Source organism: Octopus bimaculoides, chromosome 10, assembly GCF_001194135.2.
Source record: "Octopus bimaculoides isolate UCB-OBI-ISO-001 chromosome 10, ASM119413v2, whole genome shotgun sequence".
In the NCBI taxonomy this organism is placed as follows: domain Eukaryota; kingdom Metazoa; phylum Mollusca; class Cephalopoda; order Octopoda; family Octopodidae; genus Octopus; species Octopus bimaculoides.
The window spans coordinates 64,172,091-64,195,928 of record NC_068990.1 but is presented as its reverse complement, the minus strand read 5'-3'; the positions used below and the strand labels follow the sequence as shown (position 1 = coordinate 64,195,928).

General features: G+C 36.0%; 1 protein-coding gene across 1 annotated transcript in view; it reads right to left on the bottom strand.

Annotated features, from left to right (window-relative positions):
- The window catches only part of LOC106877714 (dynein axonemal heavy chain 5), a 444,169-nt gene that overhangs the window by 38,231 nt on the left and 382,100 nt on the right, over positions 1–23,838 (bottom strand). Inside the window, exons 77-79 of the mRNA XM_052971252.1 lie at positions 23,138–23,332; positions 16,991–17,141; positions 3,065–3,176 (exon numbers count right to left, since the gene is read on the bottom strand). Of these exons, the coding sequence (XP_052827212.1) occupies positions 3,065–3,176; positions 16,991–17,141; positions 23,138–23,332 (458 nt within the window). The remainder of the gene's footprint in view (positions 1–3,064; positions 3,177–16,990; positions 17,142–23,137; positions 23,333–23,838) is intronic.

Here is a 23,838-nt window from a genome sequence, read left to right as displayed (position 1 = left end):
ATACATATCTCTTATCTACTACATATATGGGAAATTCTGTCTGTGGGTGTGTTTGTGGAGTTGTTAGCTAACTACTCCTACATCGTTTTATCGATTTTGATGAAACTTGATATGTAAGTAGAACTCGTGTCTAGAAACCTTATGGCATACTCAGATTGTTGAAAAAATCGATAATAGGGCTCCTGGAAGAGATACTTATATATATCTAATATATTTTATTTTAAAACCAAGGGAAATAGCCCATTCAGCCCTGGAAGGGATCCTTATATATAGCCAAGGGAAATAACCCATTCATTTTCTTATATTATTTGGTAAAAATGAAATTTAGTATGCCTATTTCTTAGTATTTGAACTGTTAGAGTTATTTTCTCAATTTATCCAGTACAACCCTTAAACAAGTAAATAGTATTTTCCTAAACAATAGATCCACTTATTTTGGTTAGTGACTTATTCACGAATATACCAACACTAGCGCCCCTGAGGGTAATATTCTCTGGGAATGCACAAAAACCCTTTTCAGAGTTATTTACTTTGAATTGTTATTATCTCATATCTGATTACCCTATTATTATGTAACAAGCTTCAAGATTTTAGTATACATACCTTATTAGTATTTCCTCCTATGTTTTATATACTCTGGGAACACATTAAAGCCGTTTTCAGGGCTACTTCATTTGAATTCTTACTATCGGGTAATTAATTTCATGTTATTACATAACTGACTTCACAATTAAGGGTTTCATAACTTATTGGGATTTCCTAAAAACAAGATCCTGTGTAAGACAGTTCGGTATTCTCTGTAAATGCACAAAAACCGTTTTAAGGGCTACAGACTTTGTATTGTTGTTATTGGATTAGCAAAACAATTATGAGAACAGAACCAAAGGATAAGCCCCATTTTCCCGGGAATTACCGGGTACGTCAGCTAGTATATACATACATATATGTACATATACATATATCTACAAATATATACAGATATATTTATACATAAATATATATGTATATAAGTACATATATATACATTCTCTCAAGCGCTTACACACACATGTACACATACGATGGTAACTTCCACCTACAAGATTCAATCACAAGGCTTCCGTCAGCCTGAGGCTATAATAGAAGACACTTGGCCAAGGTGTCATGCAGTGGGACTGAACTGGAAACCATGTGGCTTGGAAGAAAGCTTCCTAACCACACAGCCATGCTTGTGCCTACACACACACACACACAAATAGTCAATTCAAATAAACAAATGGTGCTCCAGCATGACTGCAGCCACATGGCTGAAAAGTGTAAAAAAAATAAAAGAATAAAATTCATATAAATGAATCATTATCATCCACATCGTCGTCATCATTTAATGTCCACCTTCCATGTTGGCATGGGTGGGACTGGATAAAAAAAAACGCAGAAAAAAAGGAAAAACAACGAACGTGAGAACGTGCACAAGAAATATATTGGCTTGATGCTTGGTGAAAAGAGAGCTTAACGGTTATATGCACACACATACAAACACGTGCACAAACACACACACCTATACACACACACACACACACACACACACACACACACACACATGGCCACTCCTCCAACCACAACGAAATATGTTCACTGAAAAATTTGATGAATAAATTAATCTAATATTTTGATTATATCTGTTGAGATCTACAAGTTGTGTCTGTTTAATCTGCTTTTGAATGACTGGTGTATTTAGTCTATAGACTAGAGTGTTTATTTAGATAATAGCAAACTAGCTGAGACACTAAAACACTTTTCAGTACAATAGGTTACAATGACTGATTCAGTATTTCATTGCACTGTCTTTAAATTTTGTCCAAACTGAGTTCATTATTCATTATTTCAGATTAAATAACACATGTACTATTAATATACTTATGCTCAGCCAAAAGATGTCAATATTTGCAGGCTGCATCATGTAAAAAGCTGGTGCCACATAAAAAGTACCCATACTAGTGCTGTGTAAAAAGCACCTATGCTGGTACCATGTATAAAGCACTGATGCTGGTGCCACAGGTAAAGACACCCAGTACACTCTGTAAAGTGGTTGGTATTAGGAAGGGCATCCAGCTGTTGAAACAACCCATGTCAAAAAAAAAAAAAAAAAAAAAAAAAAAAAAAAAAGCAATAGGAGCTTGGTGCAGCTTTCTGGCTTGCCAGCTTCTGTCAAACCACCCAACCCATACCAGCATGGAAAATGGACGTTAAATGATAATGATGACAATGATGGTGACAGTGAGGGTGATGATGACGATGATGATGATGATGATGATGATGGTGACAATGACGATGATGGTGATGATGATGATGGTGATGACAATGATGATGATGACATGTCTATGTAATCATATGCACATATCCAATCAGTGTTTTGAAACTGAGCAAATCCAGTTAATACTTTCAAGTTGTAATTATTTTGTTGCCAGCTGCAAACTGTTTATGTCTAATTAAAGCTGACATAAAATGTATATTAGCTGATCATCCCACACTGTCTACCTATAGTATTTTTTGTCATTTACTCTTTTGGTTCAAGTCAGCACCTTTAAGTCGATCATATTGGTTCCAAACTTTGGCACAAAGCCAGCAAGTTTGAGGGTGGGGGCTAACTCAGTTACTTCAACCCCAGTGCTCAACTGGTATTTATTTCATCAACCCCAAAAGGATGAAAGACAAAGTTGACCTTGGTGGAATTTGAACCTAAAACATAAAGACAGACAAAATGCCACAAAGCATTTTGTTTGAATGCTAATGATTCTTACGTCTACAACCATACAATTGTGAGCCAAATACCCTAGCCAGGAAGCCAAACACTTACTGGTTGAGCATTATGGGCTAAAAATTACCCAATAAAAAAAACAAACAAACAAAAACCCTGAAAATGAAGACAAAAAGGAAAATGACCAGAAAATAAGGATGCTGCATAAAATGAAAGCAGTAAGGTGACACATCCATGAGAATGATCAAATCAAGAAGCTAATGAATGAATTACAAACACAAACATCATAAGAACCCAGTTGCACAATAAAATAACAAATGTTCTCACGTGATATCAGCATTAGCATGCAAGCCAAAGCACTCAGGAGTGTCTTGCAGTGGTAGGGCTTCAATAGAAATTCGGTAGTCATCAACTGTCTTGCATTTGGGGATTTTATAACCTGAGGAAAATGAAAATATGAAAAAAAAGAATTAGAGCTTTCAAAGCCAAGCCAACTAGTTTCATTGATATGCTTTTATTCTGCTATTCTTTTACTTGTTCCAATCATTTGACAGTGGCCATGCTGGAGCACCACCTTAAAAGGTTCTAGTTGAAGAAATCAGCCCCAGGACTTATTCTTTGTAATCTTAGCACTTGTTCTGTCAGTTTCTTTTACTGAACTGCTAAATTACAGGGATGTAAACACACCAAAACCAGTTGTCAGTGGTGATGTGTGTATGAACACAGACACATACATACATACATACATATATATATATATATATATATATATATATATATACACACATATTCATATACACACACACATATATATTTATATATATACGACGGGCTTCTTTCAGTTTCCATCTACTGAATTCATTCACAAGGCTTTGGTCAGTCCGAGGCTACACTAGAAAAAAATTGCCCAAGGTGCCACACAGTGGGTCTGAACCTAGAACCATGTGGTTGAGAACCAAGCTTCTTATCACACAGTTTTGCTTACCCCTATATGTATATGTATCATATAAATGATCTGACAACTGGATGTTGCTATACATCACTAGTCATAATGTACTTTGCATTGTTTTAGCTTCTAAATGATGAGCCTGCTGGCTCAGAGAGTAGACCAATATTCCCCTGATTAGAAGATTATTCCATCACAGGGTTACCCAATTACAGCTGAGTGGACTGGTGCAATGTGAAACCGAGAGTTTTGTTCAAGAACATAATGCGTCACCTGATCCTGGAATCGAACCCATGATTTAGCAATTGCAAGTGCAACACCCTAATCATGAGGCTACACACTCACAAACACAAACACACAGATATACATATATATAGCATTCATCCCAGAAGCATCAGGTGATTGTACTACCATCCCAGGAACAGGAGATAATTTCAATAAAATCCAGAATCTATTTTATATTGTATTTAATATACCCTTATTCATCTTCATTGTTCAGACATAAGCCACCGGTCACTCAGAGTCATTCTCACTTCCCTTTCATTTTTGTAAATTAACCAAGTCATAAACAAGCTCTCTATTCTATTATTTTTTTTTGTATATGTCTCAGTGTTCCATTTGCTGGAGATAAGATAGGATAACTGCTGTGCTAATGACAATTATTGTGCTAGAAACACATGCCGACAGCCATTCTCTTATCTCTTAACAAAATGTATTTTCTTAATGGCATGTCAATTGTGGAGAATTCTTGATTCTTGAGATTATCTCTCCTTATTTGGACTTGGTTCTAGTGGCCATGAAACAATTGTTCTACTATTTCTGGAAGAAAACTTAATAACAATAATGGCTTCATATTTTAGCACAAAGCCAGCAATTTCTGGGGAGGGGATAAACTGATTACATCAACCCCAGTGTTTGACTGGTATTGATTTTATTGACTCCGAAGGGATAAAATGCAGTCAACCTTGGCAGAGTTTGAACTCTGAACATAAAGATGGACAAAATACCATTAAGCATTTTGCCCAATGAGCTAACGATTCTGCCAGCTTGCTGCCTTAAAGTTAATAATATATAATAATGAACCTAATGCAAGCTGGCAGAAACGTTAGCATGCTGGGAAAAATGCTTAGCGGTATTTCATCTGTCTTTACGTTCTGAGTTCAAATTCCACCGAGGTCGACTTTGCCTTTCATCCTTTCAGGGTCGAAAAATTAAGTACCAGTTGTGTACTAGGGTCGATCTAATCAACTGGTTCCCTCCCCAGAAATTTTAGGCCTTGTGCCAAGAGTAGAAAAGAATATATAATAATGAACCTATTGCATATACTGCTCAGGTGCCCAATAACTTATCAGAAAATGTAACCAAAACTGCATGAGCAGTACATAGAATAATGCACAGGAAGTGAACAAAGAATGAGTCATTAAGAAACAAAAGATAGGGGTGAAATAAAATCAAGTGTACTGTTGGCGAATTTCAGGAAGCATGGATGTTTTGAAGGATGTAGTGTTCTGATAGCTATCAACAGATGCAAATTGATAATTCCCTGCTTCAGCAATTCTGGGCATGAAAAAATGTTTCTGAAAGTCATGGGTGCTGTGTTGTTTTTTGAATTTGTAAGTATGTCCAGGAATGTTAGATGTATGGAATTCAAAAGAGTGCCCAAGATTGTTGTTGGAAAGATGGTGGATAATTTTGTGAGTGAATACCAAGTCAGTTGCTAGATGCTGGAACTTTAATGTGCCCATGCCAAGGGAAGTAAGATGTTCAGGAAAAAAGATAATTTCAACAAATCTAGAATCTATCTTGTATGGAATTTATTTTATTATATATAAATATGCGTGTGTGTGTGTGTTGGTATATTTTTAGAAAGTTGATTGCTATGGTCACTATCACTGGCCATAACTTTCAACTTCCTAAAGCATTAGTACCCAACCATTACACAATGGTTTCCAACAGTGGTTCTCAGCAGTGGTTCCGAACCCTTTTATTTATATGAGTTTTCCCATGGACTCCTTTTGATATGCTTATCCTTATGTGCATATATATATATATATATATATATATATATATATATATATATATATATATATATATATATATATATATATATATACATACATATTTGTTTTGCAAGATTATATATATATATATATATACATACATATTTGTCTCACCTTGCTAACTATCAATGGCTGATAGTTAGCAAGGTGAGACACACATAAGAAAGAAGGAAACAAAGGACCACTGATGAGGTCACAGAAGTGTGACGAAAGAACTCTGGCCGAAATAAGATTAAGATTAATGTAATATAAAGCTGAAGCAAATTAACACCAAATATACAGTGCGTGTGTTTTTATTGGCTAAACTGGCAATATGACCATCCCCAAGTACAACAACATATATATAGATAGATATATATATATTTGTATATACGAAATTTTGAATTTAGTTCATGGATCCCCAGTACTACTTTCGTGGACCATCAGGTTGAGCACTACTGTCTTAAAGCATATATTACTGCTCTAATATTTTAGCATGTACTTTTTTTATGTATTTATAAACTACTGATAACCTACACACACACACACACACACATGCATGTACATATATGCTAAGGCAATGAGCATCAAAGGAAGACAACACAGAAGTGACATGTTTTAACAAATGTGTGTGTGTGTGTGTGTATGTATTATGTATGTGTGCATAGTGGAAGTTAACTCATGTCTAAATATGATTACTTCCTGGGAAGTTATAATTTTCTTCAATGTTACTATGACAGCTTGTAAAACGAGGACAACTACCTGCTGCAGTTCCAGAATTAGGCAAGCTTTGTTTAGACTACCTTTTCTAGGTAATTCTTGATTAACAAGTAAGCAGTTCTATCCTTGGAAAAGGGATGCTCAATCACTTGAGGTGTTATTGAATCTAATCACTGAAGCTGTCTATCACTATGGTTTGACAAAGAAGTGATCAATACCCTAAGCTGGCAATATAGAGGTTTGTAATTACATATCTCTGACTAGTCAAGCCTGTATGTTGCGTTAGACATTATTACAAGAGGACTTTGAAGTAACCTTAGTGTGCTTTTCAACAAATCCCTGTGTGGGAGAAATTGATTACAGAAAGTGAAGTATGTGCAAAACTGCACTCACTTTTTAGATAGAACAGCTCTCTGCCTGGTGGCTCAGTAATGGTTGAGATAGACAGACACTGACTGAATCTCAGGTTTTACATCAGAGTGTCATTCTCTTAGACCAGTGGTTCTCAATTTTTTTTTATCTGTTGACCCCTTTGATTACTATTCCATTCTTGTGGACCCCCATAGCCTCTAATTGTTTAAAAACTAGTTTTATAGCTTCTTCTTTCAAAATTCTTATTTTGTTTTTCGCAAAACATTAGAACAAGAAATCTAGCTGTTTCTTGCAACAAATACATATAAAGCAAAACTTTTTCATGGACCCTTAAAAATATACTCTCTGTGAACCCAATTTACTATTTTGCTTGCGTGGACTCCAGAAAATCTTATATGTACCCTGAGGGGTCATATGGACCCCAGTTGAGAACCACTGTCTTAGTCTCGCTAATAAGGAATAGGGATCCATCATTCCAAGGTGTTTTTGTGGCATACTCATTCCATTTAATGAGTGTTACTATGTCCTTGCACGATTGCTGGATAATTGTTGACCCTATAATAGGTTCATGTGTCTTTTTGACAGGAAATGATTTTCATCCTGCTGCATTTCTATCAACCCTCCTCAGCTCATTAGCTTTGTTGGGGGAACTGGTTTAGTCACTGATGATACCACCATGCAAATACAGGGTGTACTCAATAAATTGTCATGTAAATTTATGCAAAAACAAAAATAATACTGACATCTCATTTTAGCAGATATATTTACCAAAATTACATAAAAATATCTTGAAATACTAAAGAATAAATTTATTCAATAAAATCGCCATTGGCTTCAATCATGGCCTCCCGACGACTACAGAATCTCCTGCAACTCTTCTTGTTTAAGTTGGTGAATGCTGCCATAATCCTTGCCTTCAGTTCATCTTTGGTGTGATAAGGAATTCTGGAGGTCTCTCACTCAACTGCACCTCATGCATAATAATCAAGACGGTAGCAGTCTGGGGAGTTAGGTGACCAGATGTTAAGAGTGATATGGTGCCAGAAATTGTCTGACAGCCATGACTGGGTTCTCCTGCTTGTGTGGCATGGTGCAGAGTCCTGTTGCCAGAATAGGGTCTTTCAACAGCCACCCTCTTGACCCAGGACAGCACTACCTTCTCCAGGCACTTGGTGTAGGCCTCCGAGCTGAGTCTGAGGCCATGTAGGAAGATGAATGGAGCCACACTGTCACCATCACTAGCGATCCCTCCAAACACCATGATGTTGATTGGATATTTGATTTTTATCACTCTCAGTACATTTTCTGGGAATACAACAAGCCAATGGTTGTTCTGTGTGTTCAACCTGGCAGATCTCGTCTGAGAAAAACAAAAGCATGTTCAGTTGGAGAAGATGCTTGAGTTTGCTCAAAAGCTTCATAGTGCAGTCTTTCTTCTTGTCTGTAATGGCTTGGGATAAAAATTGTCCCTTTCTCATCTCGCATGAGGAACACTGAATGTCTTCACGTACTACCTGCCTGGTAAGAAACTTAGACACTTCCATGTTCCTGGCAATAGTCCTGATTGACTTGGAGGGATCGTTGTCAATCATGGTCTGGATCTCACCAGTTCTTTTCTTATCAGAATGATTAGAGTGAGTTTTCCGAACTGCCGTACCTTCATAATCATCATTAGACTCATCCAGCTCATTCCAAATCTTCTGCACTGTCCTCAGATTGACAGCCAAACACTCTGAATTGTTTGTACTGGAGCTTCTAGCACGAATGCCAAGAAGCACAACATGTCGTTTCCAAATTTCTGGCAGAGTGAATTGCATCATGCTGCTGTTTTTCTCACAGATGGTGCCCAACTAACTCTACTATTCTGTATAGTCAACAAAATCAAAAATAGACAATGTGCATGCACGAAATTAGAAATATGAAATGGTGATAATTTACCCATCGCACCCTGTAGTTGTACTTAGTGAAGAGGGCTGCTAACACACACACTCACACGCAGATTTGTTAAAATTTGTCCCATAAACGCTAAATGAAGCAGTATTTGCTTTGCAATTATAAGACAAAATAGAAAATTTAATTGCTCCTCTAAACATAGAAGTCAATCAATCAGAATGATATTTGGAAATAATAGAAACAACTGCCAAAGTTACAAGAGTAATTGCTTGTACACCAAACAACCTTCTTCACAATAGAAAGTACATGTGTCTTTCTTATCAGATGAACTGCTTTTGATTCTGATTCCCATAACACCTTCAAATTAACAGGAAGTAGAGAGGTGTAATCAGAAATAATAAGTGTAAGCACATTACATTGGAACAACAGAAAAGAGAAAAGCTATCTTTTATTGTCGAAGATATAATAGTTAATTTTATAATCTAAAAATATATCCAATAAAAGCAGCAAGGAAAATTAGATAAAAATTATTTCCTACAAAGAATGGTAAGCTCCTTTACCCTCTTCCCCACATACCTTTAATAATAAGTTTGAAGCACAGAAATTATAACATCTTAGTATATGATGTGTTTGTGCATTGTATGTGATATATACATGTGTATTTATATGTGTGAGTGTGCATGTGATTATACAGATACACACTCAGATATGCAAGCACATATATGTGCAGGTATGTATATATATGTGCATGTAGATAGATATATATATAGATAGATACATCATACATACACACATACACCGCCTCAAAAAATTTTAGTTGAATGAATCGACCCACAGTACTTATGTTTTAAAGCCTAGTACATATTCTATCACCCACTTTTGCTGAACCACTAAGTTATGAGAACATAAACACACCAACACCAGTTGTCAATCAATGGTGGGGGATAAAGAACATATGTGGAAACAAACACACACACACACTTTATTTGTGTATCTAGACTACTGTTGGTTTTATGTTTAGAAAATATCTTAATATCTTAATTGTTCAAGCCACTCACATGGTGGAATGATGTTCATCTCCACCAAAAATACCATTCCTCCATGTAATTGGCTTGAAAAATTAAGACATTATGATATTATGTCAACATGAAACCAATGGTAGCTTTAATGCACAAATAAAGAATATTTCTCCACCAATACAGTGTTGAGCACTCAATCACATTGCTCGACATTTAAATGTTCTACAAAATCAAACAGCATCTTATAGATACAAGTTCAGAGTTAGAGTTACTGGCATGAAAGGGTCTTCCAAAACTGAGGTGATTTTATAAGCTTGTATGCCTGATATGCTATCAAATGTGTGGTACTTAGAAAGTTAGATCAACTTAAACTATAAAAATGTCTATATGGTTATCTAAAGTAGTGTTTGGTACTCAAGTTAGATGAAAGTAGAAGTTTTAAAAGTGTATGGCGTTTTTGCTTAATGAAGATGCATAATTTTGTGTTGTAACAGGAAACTAAAACATAGACTAAAAATACTGTACTATCATAAAAACCATAAATGACACTCATATCATAGTTATTTGGCTGCTGTCTGTCATTGCTGCTGTTCTGATTATAATTTATTGGGTATCAGCTGTTTGTAATAGCATATCGTGTAGTGTGTGCATTTATTTATACTGAATTTTTATTAAAATTTTATTACAATCAATGATAAATGAATTAAAGAAGTTTACCAAACATGTGTTTTACTAGGAAATATTATTGGCAGTCTGGTTCAGTTACATTATGTAAGCACACAGCAAGTGTTAGACTAGCTGTTCTACTTGTTTACCATTCTCTGGTAAAGGTTTCTAGTTTGCAGTCAATGCATCTATTGAACCATAGTTTTGGAAATATTTTTTAAACTTAAAAATTCAGCTTATATGCCACAATTTACACTTCATTCTTTTATATTTTTCTATGACTGAAATTGTTACTGAACACTATACATATGTACACAATTTTCTTTATTGTGCCTGAAGAAATGGGAAGGATGCATATCCATGAAATTTAAATATGGTTGTACATCTTAAGTGCTGTATAAAGGTCACACACATACACGCACACAGAGGGTATAAGAAGTAGTTGAAGATAGACTTGGTAATTTAATAAAATAACTCTAATCTAGCAAAAAGCAAGTGTATTTTAATAAAAATTTGTGCAAATAAAAATTTGTGCACATGTTCTTGATAAGCTTTCTTATAATGTTAGTCTATGAATTTCTCTTTACTCCAACGACTGCTCCAGTATAGTCCTGGAGTCATTGACATACTTGCACTAAATGGTCCTTATTCATTTTGGACACCACATTCGAAGAAGCTACGGAATGATAAGAATGTCAATTAGTTTTACTTTCATCAATGCTTCAAATGCAGTAATTCATAGGGTTTAAATCTTATGAGTTTGGAGGCCACAAATTTGGTGTTACATGATCATAAAGATTGCCTGACGTCCATTCTTGGGTTACATGGGTTTTAGGGGAAGGTGCTAAGTCTTGTTGAAAAACATATGGCCTTCAACTTAGTACTTCATCCATACAAGGCATAACAACTGTCTCTAGCACCTCAACATCTCTGCAGTATTAATTCTAAGACTCTGTGAAATGATGTGAGGCTGCATGACATGACCTTTCTTAATCACCATTCCTAAAACCATCACACTTATTGGAAATATAGTGTACATCAGTGTGGGGACATCAGAAGAATTTGCATGTAACCATTTGTCAGTTCTACTATTAGACTTCCGGCCTTGGTCAAAGTTTTCCTCATCAGAGAAGAACCAAAGTATATCAAGTTCACTATGGTTTCTAATCTTGTGAACTGCTTGGCATAGATCAAACAGTTTCCATGTATCTTTATAGACATGAACAAGCTTCACTTCAGTATATATAACTTGCATCAAATGTCTTTGTGTACCACAGACTTGACAGTCCTCTGAAACACCTGAAGCTCTTTGGCAATGGTCCTCATTGATTTTCTGGGATCATAATCAATAATACTTTGAACTCATCGGATGAATTACGGTGTCCTTATAGTGGCTAAATGTTTAAAATACTTTTTCTTCTCTTTCAAACAGTTGAAACATTCCTGCCAGAGGCTTTCAGTTCCATCAAAACTTTGTGTAGAAAAAAATCTTGCAGCATTTAGAAAGTTTGCAATTTCTGAATTGCTGTGTTCTGCATATATTACAATAATGACTACATGTCTTTTCTTTTCTTGTGTTAACATTTTATCTGCCATGAGAGGGGGTGGGGTGGAAAATCTGAAAGAAATTAAAGACCCAATTGATTTGAAGGGTGTAACACATTGATAGTTGAGTGTCTTCAAATACCTCTTGCACTCTGTATATACAGTTGTCTAAGAATCAATGAGTCAGGAAAAAAAAAAAACAGGCACTTGCATATTTCTCCATTTGGTATATTAAAATATATATATATGTGCATATGTATCATCATCATCATCACTTAACGTCTGCTTTCCATGCTAGCATGGGTTGGACGATTTGACTGAGGACTGGTGAAACCAGATGGCTACACCAGGCTCCAATCTGATTTGGCAGAGTTTCTACAGCTGGATGCCTTCCTAATGCCAACCACTCCGAGAGTGTAGATATATATAAACATATATATATATATATAGTGAAGGTGCATGGCCTAATGGTAAGTGTGTTGCACTCATGATCATGAAATTGTAGTTTCAATTCCTAGACTAGTGGTGCATTATGTTCCTGAGCAAAGCACTTCACCTCACATGGCTCTGTGATCACTTCGATGCCTGATGCATCAGACACTGTGCACCTGTTTGGACAGCATTGATTTGATGGTGAGAGTGAGCTTAATGTACAGCACATACATTTGATCACTATAAAAAAAATCATTTGTGCAGAATGTTTAGCAAAAGATGAACACTCATACATTGTCTTTGACTGGAGAGTCCATCATCATATACATAACAGCACTACAGATTCCATTTCAACCAGTTTTACCAATTGGTTTCATACATGTAAGTTTTGGAAAAACGAAAAATACAATCTTAGCACTCCACTCAACAGAGGGGCTTGATTTGTGGATGTTGTAGTTTTTCACAACATCCATGAATTGGATGTAACACTTCTTAACCTCCAGTGGCAAACGTCCATGTCCATACTCTTCCTACCAGCACTTCTGATGAGTGCCACGATGGTTGAAACTGACTGGCAAAGTTGGCTGTAATGAATCTATATTACTGTTTCGTACAAATACACCTATGCCCACACACACAATATACTTCTATATTCGAGTGAGCAGTGCTTTTCTTAAATAAGAAAGCTCCAATTCAAGACATCTCCCTGCCACTTTATCATGCCAGGTATTGTGCAAGTTTCAACTCTTTGACTCTGTATACAGTGCAGCATATCCACTATAAAAGGACTTTGAAAGACCAGTTCGAATAACGTTAGTTTTGTGCAACTACGGAAATATTAGAAAATACTGGTTATGAGAAGCATAAGGTATGAAATGCATAAAGTGCTTGTTATGTTGGAAAGTCCAAGTGCATATTGTGAGAGACTCTTATACAATATGAATACCACTCTCCAACTATTGTAGTTGAATACAGCTACGATGACTCAGTAACAAAAAAAAGACCAAGATAACTGACAGAAGTATCACCACAGGTTTTAGGTTTATATCAGGTTTGTATTTGGTTCTATGAATAACAAATGGTCCAGTGCCACCTGTTACATAATTTGGTCATTGGTAACTAAACCAGCAACTCACTAGCTTGCTAAAGACTAAGCAGAACAAAGACAAATCCTATAAAATAGATTGATGTATCCCAAGTAGAGTCAATGAGAGGAAACAGAAATGTTTGAATTTGTGACTGAGCATGCAGTAAAATGACTAGGAGTAAAAGACCTCTAGTTCTATTCAAAACATTCATCTAGGAGAATGGAAAACTCCAAAATCAAACCTCACTAACTTGTGAGTTGACTTGTTTGGTTAAAACTAGGAGGAGAAATCCTAATGTACTTAATTACATGTGTACATATGTATTTGGCAATGAACACAGAAAGAAGACAGTACAGGAGGGAAAAGTTTTAACAAAGGTTGTATTAGTTTAATGCTTAAAAAGAAGGATATCTTGACATTTTGGACACTGGTGCTTCATCAGAGAATATAAAGGAAAGAGAAAAGGTGATGGAAAAATAAAAAGACTGGAAAAAGATGGTTACACCCACCTCCATATATGTGTGTGCGTAAAAAAATATATATTGATAGAAAAATAAATAGATAGATTGGTTGATAGATATACACAGATTGATACATGCATGCATGCATGCATACATACATACATACATACATACGTTCATTCATACATATACATGTATTTGGCTTGAAATGTAAAACCATCTTTCTTTCCTTCCCTGAGTGTCTGCTAATACTTTACATGTACCACGTCCTCGCGTTATTGCTTTTTGTGTTTGTTTTTTGTCTTTTTGGATTGACTATATACATACATATATATATATATATATATATATATATATATACACACACACACACACACACACGCGCGCATACATGTACATAAAAATGAAATATACAAACTGCATATAAGCAAAAAGTAAATAAATAAATAAGAGTACTCAGTACTCCAATCAGAATGAGTATTTCTCATGTTATTACTTTTCTGTTATTACAGCTGGTTACTTTTCTATTATTTCAAGAAAATTCTATTAACCACACCAACAACACCAAATTCCAAAAATGAATTTAAGATTTTTGTGTAAGAGGATATTCAAAATAATGCAAAAGGAAGAAAAAAAAAAGAACTTCTAATTTTCCTATAAATGACAGACATAAATATTTCTGATTTCTGTTGTAGTGAAAAGGAAATTAAAGAGGAAAACATTTATGTAATAAATGTTAAGAATACCAAAATTTTAGATTTCAAATTAAATAGAAATAAAGAACATAAATTGTTTTTTAAATATACCTCCTCCAGGAACATACCCAGTAATGAAAACACACCAGTGGCCAGTAAATATGGAAAGTATAACCAATAAAAATTGTTGTAAAGAGTATACAAGGTGGTATCTCAGACTAGTTATGTTCAACAAAAAATAAGTTTTAACGTCATCTTCTTTGAAATAGTCACCCTTGCACAGCTATTCACCGGTCCCAGTGTTCTTCCTACTTTTTGAATCTGGCCTGGAAGTCATTTTCCATAAGTAAGTAGTGGACTTGCAATTTACTCTGGATTTCAACAATGGTGTTAAAATGGAGGCCTTTGAGCTGCATTTTCATCTTGTGGAAGAGATAGAAGTCTATAGTGCTGAATCTGGCTAACAGGGTAAGTGCAGGAGTGATACCATGTTGTTTTTTGGTAAGAAACTCATGAATGAGGAGAGTTCGGTAAAGAATCCAATTCTTTGCGCTCCACAGTTCTGGTTGCTTTTGCCAAATGTCCTCCCTCAAATGCTTCAAAACATCACAGTAGAACTCTTGATTGACAGTCTGGCCCTGGGGGATGAATTCTCGATGCACAATACCATATTACTGGGGATGATGCATGTGGCAGGTCTTCCAGATTGTTCATTGCCTTCTAGGGATGTTCTTCCACTTTTGAAGCATCTGTGTCACTAAAAACATTGTGTATGACCCTTTGCCTAGTTGCCATAAGTTTGCCAAAGTATGCTCAATGTCTCTGTAGCAGACTTCCTAAGTTTAACACAGAATTTCATGTCGGCTCTTTGTTCCTGTCCATGATAAAAATTACAGACTACAGCAATCACATGATCACAAAAACACAAATTTCACAACTTGTGAAGTAAACACAGTGATGTCGCTTGGCACACTGCAGCATGAAGGTTACTGTTAACTCTCACTGTATATGCAACTGTGTGCTGCCATCTGTTGGTATGCTACAGAACTAGTTCAGGAACTTTTTGGTACCACCTCATAAGTGACATATGCCACATGAAAACAGTATGTGACATGTGCCACTCACCAAGTAAAATTGTACATAAATGAGGAAGTGACTGATATATGATTACATATCTTGTTAAAATTAGCAGCTATTCTGCTTTATTATCATTAAAGAATAATGAAGGAGACATTGGGTGATACAGTCCCAGATACACTATGCCTTGAAAAAGAAGTGCAGGGTGTTTATAGCTGAAATGCCTTTGATTGTAAATTTACTCAATCAGAGCTTTCCTGATTGGAAATAACAACATATGCATAGTTTTCCAATAGATAACATGGCTGTTTTATAAAATGCAAATTTTTAGATAAGTTTTATTTTATCATTAAGGATTTTATTCTTTGCTGTATGTATCCATATTTTACGTTATTCAGCTTTTTTAAAGCTCATTATACAGTACTTAGAGAAAGCATATGGCTTTGTGGTTAGGGGTGTTCAGCTCATGATTATAAGGTTGTAAGTTCGATTCCTGATAGAGTGTACCTATAATTGAACGGGCCAGTCTTGTCACATTTTATTTCACAATGAATCGCCTTGAGAACTATGTTAAGGGGACACATGTTTCTTGAGTACTCAGTCACTTGCACATTAATTTCACAAGCAGGCTGTTCTGTTGATCAGATTAACTGGAAGACTCATTGTTGTAATGTATAGAGGAACATTTCTAAATTCACATTTCATTTTGTTTTAATTTTACAGCAACTTAGACAATATTTATTTGTATTTATTGCTGAAAATTATATAGAAATTTTGAAAATTATGTTTCTATATTAATTTAAAAACTTCTTTATCATTTTTATATAGAAATCTTGAAATTCAGGGAATTGTTTATTCACAAAAGGTGTTTATTAGCAAATCTCTTAAATGTTTTCAGGCATATGTTAGAAGACAGGTCATTTTGTCATTTGGGCTTATGGGGTTGTCAGGAGAAATAAATCACAAGGCATATAATACTTATTCGAAAGAGAGAAAAGCTCATAGGAGAACTGATATGGTTCTAGGCAATGAGGATTTTGTACTCAGCAGTTTTATAATTAAAATTTTGATGCTGACCTACAGAATATGATACTGTTTTCTTGAGCCAGTAACATGAAAAGAGAAGCAAGATTTTGTATGGTTTAAATAAAAAGAAAAAAAAAATGCAAAGCCAAACATAAAATACTGTAAAGAATCTGGTGTAGATTTCTTCAGTTGCATTCAGGAGATGAAACTTAAAAGGAAAAGAAAACAAGAAATATATTGAGAATGTAAAATAAGAGAGAATGAAAGTCATTACCAGTGTAAAAGTTGAATGAATCCAACAGTATTGATTCGCAGAACCAGACTTTAGCATATGTGTTCAATAGACGTTTATCATAATCATCAGTCACGCGCCCACCGTACTGTACTTCTCCAATCATATAACGCACTGTTGTCCAAGAGACACCCTGGGGGATAAAGAAGTAATCAAAGCTCCATTCTATTATGATAAAAGACAAAGTCTGAAAAACACTGATCAATTGATAGGTGAAATGTAGTTAAATACAAATTGTCCAGTAATTGAATGGGATATTAGTTAACAATTTCAATGGTTTATGCATGATAACTGTTCCTGCACACCTTTCAACAAATATTGATCTCAGTTTAGCAGGGACGGGGTAGGAGGACTGTTTCATTTGCCTACATTGCTACACCTATACCAAGACAATTGTCAAATGACCATTGTTGTGCTTATTGATTTTTTGTTTGTTTTACATAGCTCTGTATGCATCATCCAAAATATATGTTACAAGAGTTACTCTTTAAAAAAACATACATGCTCAGCATCCCAATCTCTAAGACTGGAATGTTGAGAATGAGTGTTATTCAGTGAGTTAGTTTAGGATTCAAGCGTTATTGTCTGAGCAGTTTTCTAGTCATGCCCAGCCTAATATTTAACACATAAATGTGACCCTAATATTTAACACTTAAAATACACGGCCTTCATTTCAAGGAGGTTAGAGAGTTTTCTGGAGGGAAACATGGCTATTATATTTATTTAAGGATCTTCTTCACTGGCTGCTGCACCAAAGAATGGGATTCACATTGTGAGGCACATCATCATCATCATCACCTCCACAATCACCACTACCATCCTCACTATCATCCTTGCTATCATCATCACCACCAACAACAACAACAACACCACCACCATGACCATGACAGCCACGATGATGACAACGATGACCACGACAACAACGACGACGACCACCACCATCATCATCATTAAATGTCCGTTTTCCATACTGGCATGGATCAGACAGTATGACCAGAGCTGGTAAGCAGGAGAGCTGCACCAGGCTCCAGTCTGATTTAGCTGGGTTTCTACAGCTAGATGCCTTTCTTAATGCCAACCCTTTACTTTATAAAGTGTGCTGGGTGCTTTATACATGGCACCAGCACATCTATTTTTATTTGGATGTTAACAGGTTTCCAGCCAACATTATTACTTCTACAGCAGTACCTGTCTAAGCTACATAAATGAGATATTTTAATTTGGAAATATCTAGTAGATACAGTAATTATTATAGTAATCTAATGACATAGATGTGATGTCTGAGTGTCACATAAATAAACAAGGCTATCAATATCATTACACAGGTATTGACAATGTGACATCTAATACATTATTTTAGCTTTTTTACTAATTGGAATTTTCAATTTTCCAAGTGTCATTGTTTCAAATTACTGTTGCTATGAAGGCAATAACAAATATACACTCACATACATTCACATAACACAACATACATTTATGCATGTACACATACTCACATGTACACACAAATATTTATGTCTGCATACACATTTACATAGACAGAAACGGCTAATGTTCAGTTATATTTACTAAAATTACAAACGAAATAAACAGATCTTTTTTAGTGTTTTGACTACATGTACCATGTACACACAGAGATAAATACACATAAACACATTTTAGGTTAACAATGTGTGCGTGTGTGTATGTGTGAATAAAATTAGCTACCACAATACTATATATGTATGTATGTATATATATATATATATATATATATATATATATATATATGTGCACACACAACTGGGTAGACAAACAAAAGTAGGGAACATAACACATCTTATTAGGGGTTACATGTATGGATCAAAACAGCTGGATTCAAACTCCTTGGTACTCTAAGTTTCAAGTGTCTCGCTAGTCATTGGAGTCTGAATGGCCTACTCCAATGGCCAAAGACTAGTGACACACTTGAAACTCGGAGTACCAAGGAGTTTGAATCAAAATGTTCTGATCCATACATACATAAAGCACCATTTGAGCAAAGCCGATGCTAGTGTCACCTAACTGGTACCTGTGCTGGTGTCACCTGACTGGCAACCGTGACGGTGGCATGTAAAAAGCACTATTTGAGTGTGGCCGATGCCAGCGCCACCTGACTGGCGCCCATGCAGGTAGCATGTAAAAAGCACTATTTGAGTGTGCCCGATGCCAGGGCCGCCTGACTGGCTTCCATGCTGGTGGCACATAAAATGCACACACTACACTCAGAGCACCCAGAGTGGTTGGTGTTAGGAAGGGCATCCAGCTGTTGAAACCTTTGCCAGCGCCACCTGACTGGCACCCATGCAGGTAGCATGTAAAAAGCACCATTTGAGTGTGACCGATGCCAGGGCCGCCTGACTGGCTCCCATGCTGGTGGCACATAAAAAGCACCCACTACACTCAGAGCACCCAGAGTGGTTGGTGTTAGGAAGAGCATCCAGCTGTTGAAACCTTGCCAAATCAGATTGGAGCCTGGTGCAGCCTCCTGGCCTGCCAGTTCTCAGTCAAACCATCCAACCCATGCCAGCATGGAAAGCAGACATTAAATTACAATGATGAAGATGATGATGATGATGATATATTGACACATACATAATTTGTGTAGCTATAGTGTTCTGTAGTTAGTTGTTATTAGTTGTCTTCCAGTAAGAGTGAATATTAAAGCAGTATACAGCATAATTACTGTTAAAATACTTTCAGTAGTGGACACAAATAGAACAATCTATCTATTTTGATTGTCTGATCATGGTTGGTGGTGCTGTAGTAGTTTTGTATATGTGGTTGTTATGATTTTGTTGGTATTAATTTGGGCTGTGGTTGGTATTGTGGTGGTGGTTGTGGTGGCATGGAGGCACGTGGCTTAATGGTTAGGATGTTGGACTCATGATTGCAAAATTGTGGTTTCGATTCCTGGGCTGGGTGACATGAGTTCTTGAGAAAAACACTTCATTTCATATTGTCCCAGTTCACTCAGCTGGCAAAAACGAATAGTTTTGCAATGGACTCGCAGAAGAAGCTAGAAAGTTCTGGAGTAATATTTGGGATAAACCAGTCAATCATAATGGAGATGCAGTATGGTTAAAGAAAGCGAGGGAAGAAGTAGCGAGTGAGAAGCAGCCAGATTTAATATTAACTAGTGTATTAATGAGTAAAGTGTTAGGAAAAATGCCGAGTTGGAAGGGTCCAGGGCCAGATTTAATTCAAGGTTACTGACTAAAGAAATTTAGTAGTTTACATGGCAGGGCTGAGGGAACAACTTCAGGATTACCTTAATGGAGGAATAACACTAGACTGGATGACTAGAGGGAGGACAATACTCATTATGAAGGGTAAGAGCAAGAGTAATACAGCTAGCAACTATAGACCAATTACTTGCTTACTATTAGTGTGGAAGTTGTTAACAGGAATGCTTTCAGAAAACATTTATGAGCACCTTGACAATCAGAATTTACTACCAGAAGAACAGAAAGGTTGCAGGAAGAAGGCTAGAGGAACGCATGATCTATTATATATAGCCAAAGCAGTTCTTAATGAAGTAAAAGCTAGGAAAAAAAAATAGCATGGATAGATTATAGGAAAGCCTATGATATGATCTCACACTCATAGACAAGTTAATGCTTGAGTATATTCAGTATAGCAGACAACATAATAGAATCAATTAGCTTTAGCATGAAAAAATGGAAAGTAGATCTCTAATCAGGTGATATGCTCCTCGGGAAAGCTAATATCAAGGGAGGAATTTTCCAGGGGGATTCATTGTCCCTTTTAAAATTTGTTCTATGTTTGATCTTCCTCAGTTTAGTATTAAGGAAGGCAATGGCAGGATATCAGTTCAGAAATAGTAATGGAAAAATTAACCATTTGCTCAATATGGATGATCTGAAGCTTTTTAGTAAGAATGAATAAGAGATAGATTCCTTAATACAGACTGTAAGACTCTTTAGCAAAGATATAGGCATGGCATTTGGCATAGGTAAGAGTGCAATATTAGTCATGAGAAGGGGACAGGTAGTCAACAGCGAAGGCATCTAATTACCAGATGGCCAGACATTAAAATCAATGAAAAGAATAGAGAATTATAGGTATGTAGTGACGTCATCTGGCGCCAAAATACAGTCGCCATTACTGCGTTTTCATCCACGCATGCGCGGGGAATAGTTCCGGAAGGAACACAGGAAGAGTCCCATGTGCATGCGTGGAATTCAACATCTAAACGTTCCCACTCTTTTCATTCTCTTTCTCGGCCGGCCGGCCATGAGCGTGGTCGTATCAAGCTGTCTCTCCAGCATTCCAACTCTGGGGACAGCTTTTATTCCAGCATTCCAACGTCTCAGCAACCATTCCTATTTCCTACATAAATAAATATTGTTGTGTTGATAGTTCAGAGTCAGCGTTTGTTGCTTCTTTTGAATTTAATATAGGAAAGCGGGTATACACCTAATGGTATATAACCACTTTCCTAAAGGTATCTAGGAGCATTAGAGACTGACAGTACTAGCTACAGAAATGAAAAAGAAAATTGAGGAGTACACCAGAAGGGTGAAGAAGCTAATGGAGTCAAAGATAAAAGGTCCGAATCTAGTGAAAGCTGTAAATACTTGGGCAGTATCATTACTTAGATACTCAGCAGCTTTTGTAGATTGGACAAAAACTGAATTAGCAAAGCTAGACAGAAGAACTAGGAAGGAATTCAATATGAATGGAGGACTCCATTCAAAAGCAGGAGTGGCAAGATTATATCTATCTAGAAAGGAAGGTGGAAGAGGGTTAATATCAATGGAAGACTGTGTGGAGTAAGCTAGAATAGATATAAACTCCTATGTAGGTAATAGTGAAGAGAGTTTATTAGAAGCTGCTAGAGTCACAGCAAGACACAGAGAAACCAAAACACCAACCGAACTTAAAAACCAGAAAAAAGAACAGAAATGATCTGACTGGCAGGAGAAGGTGTTGCATGGTAGATTCCCAAAGATAGTTTTAGCAAATAGTAGTAGTGAGACATGGTTATGACTGCAGAAGGGAAAGCTGAAGAGAGAGACAGAAAGTTTGTTAATAGTTGCACAAGATAAAAAATTAAGGACTAATTGAATAAAAATCAAGATAGACAAAATACAAGTAGATTCCCATTGTAGGTTATGCAAATCAAAAGAGGAAAGCCTTACTCGTATAGTAAGTTAATGTAGCATGCTGGCACAGAAAAATACAAGGAAAGACATGACAATCTAGGGAGAGCAATCCATTGGGAGCGTTGTAGAAAGCTAGGATTTTAACATACTGATAAATGGTATGAACATGAACTTAGTAAAGTACTAGAAAGTAAGAAATACAATATTTTATGTGACTTTAACATTCAGACTAACAGAATAATAGGAGCTAGAATACCTGATTTGGTAGTCATAGATAAAGAGAATAAAAAGTGCCAGATAATTGACTTTACAGCCCCAAATGATGAAAAAATTAATATGAAAAATATAGAAAAAATAGCAAAATACTAGGACCTAGTTATTGAATTACAGAGACTATGGAAAGTGTGGGTAAAATGTATCCCAGTAGTTATAGGTGCATTGGGAACTACCCCTAAAGATCTGAACAGATGGATAGAGGAAATAGGCATAAAACCCAGTTTAGTACAGCAGCAGATAACAGTGTTATTAGGGACAGTTAGGATACTTAGGAGGATTCTTGGCATCTAAGGCTACTTGTAACCTGATGTTAAGATTCTTTTCTTTTCCAACAGTCTAATCTTCTGAGTGTGTATGAATAATAATAATAATAATAATAATAATAATAATAATAATAACAACAGTAATGTAGCTATGATTACTGAATTCCCCAGTCTTCATTCAGTAGGCTTAGAGTCATTAGCATGTCAACCATTGGCAATTACGTCATTTTTTCAAACATAGTGTATCTGTTATATTTGCTTTTTAAAGAAAGTAGTATGTGATTTGAGGGAGATTTGAAACTTAGTTTTTATTTCCTGCAGGTAAAGCAATTGGTGGTTCATGATTGTTATTAATAGTGTTATGCTTATTGTTACTCCGACTATTGCTAGTGTACATGTGATCGCTGATATATTTGTCAGGCATACATAGAAAATAGCCTTACTTTCTTCATGTCAAGATCATCCAGATGGCTTTGTATAAACTGGACTGTGGCACTGAAGTCAGCTTGGTTAAATTCATAAGGAATGTTCCATCCAATGGGACCAAACTTGCGTCTCTCTTGTACTGTCGTATGAAGGAATGCAACACTATACAACATTGGTTTCCACATAGGAAGATTATTGATATCAAGTTGCTCCTTAAAAAAACAAAAAAAGAAAATTTAAATAATTGCTATCAAATGTAGAATTGGTGATGAGCAGGAAACAAAATACATGAATTATAAATCTTTTATTACTTTACTTGTTTCAGTTGTTTGACTGTGGCCATGCTGAAGCACTGCCTTGAAGAATTTTAGTTGAATGAATTGCCCCCAGCACTCCCATTTTTTTTTAAGCCTGGTACTTACTCTATTGGTCTCTTTTCCTGAACCACTAAGTTATGGGAATGTAAACACACCAAGACTGATTGACAAGCAGTGATGAGGGACAAACACAGACACAAGCACACACACACACTCATACAATGAGCATCCTTCAGTTTCCATCTACCAAATCCATTCACATGGCTTTGCTCAGCCCAAGGTTATAGTAGAAGACACTCACCCAAGGTACCATGCAGTGGGTCTGAACCTGGAACTATGTAGTTGGAAGCAAACTTCTTATGACACAGCCACACTTGCACCTTTATATATATGCATATATA